The sequence below is a fragment of the Cynara cardunculus genome (genome assembly GCF_001531365.2).
Source record: "Cynara cardunculus var. scolymus isolate 2C chromosome LG 1, CcrdV1, whole genome shotgun sequence".
Lineage (NCBI taxonomy): Eukaryota > Viridiplantae > Streptophyta > Magnoliopsida > Asterales > Asteraceae > Cynara > Cynara cardunculus.
In genome coordinates, this window is record NC_037528.1 from 17,106,335 (window position 1) to 17,110,293 (window position 3,959).

The window sequence follows — 3,959 nt, forward strand, 5'->3', positions numbered from 1 at the left end:
CAGCTGTGACAGCGACAATAATGGTGTAGTGGTGGGGGTTAGGTTAGGGGCGTGACAGTAACGGTAGTAGTATGGTCGTAGCAGGGATGTGCAGTGAGTGACCGAGGGTGGGTGGGTGTGATGACAACAGTAATGGCATGATGGTTAGTAGTGGGGTAGGGTGGGTGGCGGTGACAGTAGTGGTGTGGTGGTGGTAGTGGGGGGTTAGGGGTGGGGCATCACAAACAGTAGTAGCATGGTCGTTGTGGGTGTTGATGGAATTCAATTCCTTCCATTATGCTAAGGAATGATGAATTCCTTAACTTGTGGAATTCATTGGAATTTGAAGGATTCCATCCATTTCAAGATATTAACCAAACAAAGAATGGAATTTGGTCAAAGGAATTTATCATTCCAATTCCATCGAATTCCTTCGAATTCCGCGAACCAAACGGCCCCTAGGAATCAAGAACTTTTACTGAACTACAAGAATACAAAAGTAACGGAACTTTTCATATGCAAATGAATATATCTGTACAACGTCTCCAGAAAGTAAGTCTATAAATTTGCGTCGATGAGCAAATCATGAATGATACGTATCCCATTCAAATTTAGGTTCAGAGAACACCTCATAATCGATGGGCCCATCTATAACATTCTCGACAGTTTGTATGCTTTGCAATAATGCTGGCTGAAATCCATCATTCTCAGATGGTAAAAGCTTATGCGCTACTAAAACTGCAAGGGTGAATATGGCTTGCAACTTCGTGGAATCCCCTCTAACCGAAAAGAATAAGAGCATTGAGACAAGGAATAAATCAACACAGATCCTCATGATAAACAATACCGTATCCATCAACCTCCCATCATTTCCAGCAGGAAATCCCCGGACTCTGTAGACAAACAGAAAGTTGTACTTGTCAACCACGTACCTGTAGCCGAAATAGATTGCACCCACAGGGACGATAAGAGGAGAAAATGAAGAATAAATCAAGGTAAGGGCAAAAATCGTCAAGTTGAAGGCGTAGTATTGTGCAAAATCAAATGCCTGTTTGGGCACAGGTGAGGTCCTGCTGATTGGATATTCAGAAAGATCTTGTTCATGTAAATCCGCACCACCATTTGGAGGAGAGCCAGGTGAAAGTCCATTAGTTGGAGATATTAATGGTCTCTCAAGGCCCTCGGAATCTTCGTTTTCTTCAAGGGCATACTCCTCGCTTTGTTCTGGCACAAGTTGCAGCATATCATTCTTCCTGAACTTCTGAAGTTTCTTCTTAATCCAAGGTATTGGTGCCAATAAATCGAAAGAAATCCCCAAGAAAGTGCTTGTGATGAGAAATGCAACAGAAGAAAGGCATGATCTTGACAAGAAAGAAGCACTCATATACTGTTCGATCCTTTTACAATCTTCTCCGTCCAGATAACACCTACCCATCTTTAAAATTGCACTTTCTAGGGATGATTCAACAAGGGCCCTCAAAAGAATGAGGTTTACCAGAAAGAAGCATACCATCTTCAAAAGTGCAGCCCTTTGCTCACCAGAAACAGTAAGATGGCGCTCAAACTTGGAAAGATATGAAAGAGCTGAAGGGACGACTATATACATGCTCACAAAAATAAGAACATTTGGCAAAAACTGAAATATTATAGTTGCTAACCAGCTTGAGCTCTGTAGCCAAGTCAACCATAACTGAGCATTATCCATCGCTTCTGCGTTAATAATCCTCCCAGCACTAGTAAGGGCGGTGATTACAGCAAGAGGAGAACTGCAAAATAAAAGTAGCAATAACAGGCATGAGTTCACACACACTCTTCGAAGCCTCAGAGATAACTTTGAAGATCCCAGATGGTTCCAATAGATATCAGTTGCTAATGGTGCTCTTTCAACCTTCCAATGGTTCCTCTGGAGTTGCAACTCCGTGACTGAGAAAAACTTGCCTATCCGTCTTTTCTTCTCATTACGAAAATCTTGAACTGCCTTATTAGCGGTGTAAACATCTTTAAATACCACAAACGCAACTCCAGCACCCTTTGCTCTCCCATCTTTATAAGCTGCCATTTCCATCTCCAAATCAGCTCTACGTTCCTGCAATTTTCTCAATTTCTCGTCATCTGAAAACCCCAGTTCATCATTGATCCGCCTCCATAAATCCTTAAGTCCTTGCCACAAAGCAGACAACTTCCCCCTCAATCCATCATGAAAATCCACTAGGATTCCATAACTTGCATCTTCATAGAACAAAGCTTGTGATTCCATCTTATTTACTAATTCTGTGACATCCTCTCTAACTTTAACCAAGTCCGTGACCAAATCATCCAAAGCACATAAATCCATTGGGACAATAACTTTATAAACCTTTCCTGGGTACTTATGTTGAAAATACTCCACTAAGGAATCCCTTTCAGGCCCTATGTTTTTGGGTATCCCTTGTATCATTAAGGTAAATATGGCCGACGAATTAGCAGTACTAGGGTCACTAGGGTTTCCATATCCATCCCTAAACCTTGTGATTCTCAACCTCCCTTCGATCTCATTAATCCCATAATGAACCAAAACAACAACAAAAACAACAAACACAAAGTGAACCCAAAGTAAACCCGAACCTTTCGCAATATGATTGATCGTAGTCATCGAGAACTGATCCACCATAGATGCCGTTCCCGCGTAAAGATTCAGCGGCAACAGAACTGTGACGGAGAGAACCGCAATCAATACAATGAGCGAAAAGCTACCGCCCTCGATAAGGAGAAATTGAGCTGCGTCAGCACCGCAGTGGCGGGCGATCTCCCGGCCAGTGGCATGCCAAACTGCCAGAAGCTTTGACAGAATGGCAGTGGGGCCCGGCATGCGGCGGTGGTCGCTTCGGAGCTTGAGGAGGAGGAAGATGAGGACGCAGGTGACGGTGCCGACGGCAGATATGTTGATGAGGTACTGTATGTTCCCATACCATGTCGTTTCGAAATTTTCATCGCCGGGGGACGACGGTGGTAGGGAGAGGGTGTGATCATCATTGAAGGCGGTGAACGATGATTGTGGTGCGAGGTTCATGATGTGAGCAAATTCGGGCTCACGAACCTCCTATCTTTTAGGGGATCTCCCTTTTCATTCAGCAAATTCTTGAGAACGATTTGGGATCGAAAAGAATTGGATATGGAGAATCTAGGGTTAGGGTTTTAGATGAAATTGAAGTCGATGTAGTTATCTTGGTAGGGAGGGAGAGACAGCGAGAAAGGGAGGGGATAGATTTGGTATCGTGGGAGGAAGGAATCAGTTCCCTCGGAATCAAAAGAGGATGCATCAATTTTTTAAAATTACGTTTTTAGTCCTTTAGGTTTATTGAAAATTACAGATTTCGTCCCTATAATTTAATTTATAAATTATGATTTTTATGCTTATGTTTTGTAATTTATTTCTATTTTCATGTCTGAGAGTATTTATTATTTTCAAGTATGGTAGGCTAAAATATAAATAAACTGAAAATTACAAGGAAGAAAAAAGTAAAAAATATTAAATTATAAGGATGAAGACAATAATTAATTATAAACCCTGAAAACCGTAATTTCAAAATTGACAGAGACTAAAGTTTGAATTTTCAACAAATCATTGATAGGTATAGGAATGAGACCCGTCTTATTGGGGAACCGGTGTACCCATCTTATTCAATAACTATTGAGTGAATATATAAGTGTTTTATTTGGTGATGTCATATTATTTTTTGTTTTTGAATTCATGTGTCTTCGTTGGGTGTTGATGGTGGACTCGTGGTTTATATATATAGAGTATATTTCAAATGCAACTATGTCCATTTATACAACTAATGCAACCCAATTAATTGAGATATTTATGAAAATTATAAGAGTTCGTTTATTATGATTTGAATATTTATGAAAGATGACTAGAGTTCATTAATTATGATCAACACTTTATATTATAAAACAATCAAAAAAAATTATGAAATGACATATTCATCAAATTAAAT

General features: G+C 40.3%; 1 protein-coding gene across 1 annotated transcript; it reads right to left on the reverse strand.

The window, feature by feature from the left end:
* Nucleotides 1–472: 472 nt before the first annotated feature.
* On the reverse strand, nucleotides 473–3,211 carry LOC112529460 (CSC1-like protein At4g35870). Its single transcript, XM_025140757.1, has one exon. The coding sequence runs from the start codon at nucleotides 3,026–3,028 to the stop codon at nucleotides 563–565; it is 2,466 nt and encodes an 821-aa protein (XP_024996525.1). The 5' UTR covers nucleotides 3,029–3,211; the 3' UTR covers nucleotides 473–562.
* Nucleotides 3,212–3,959: the final 748 nt, after the last annotated feature.

Coding starts and splice junctions, on each gene's coding strand:
- LOC112529460 (XM_025140757.1), bottom strand. CDS start 3,028: ATGAACCTCGCACCACAATCATCGTTCACCGCCTTCAATGATGATCAC.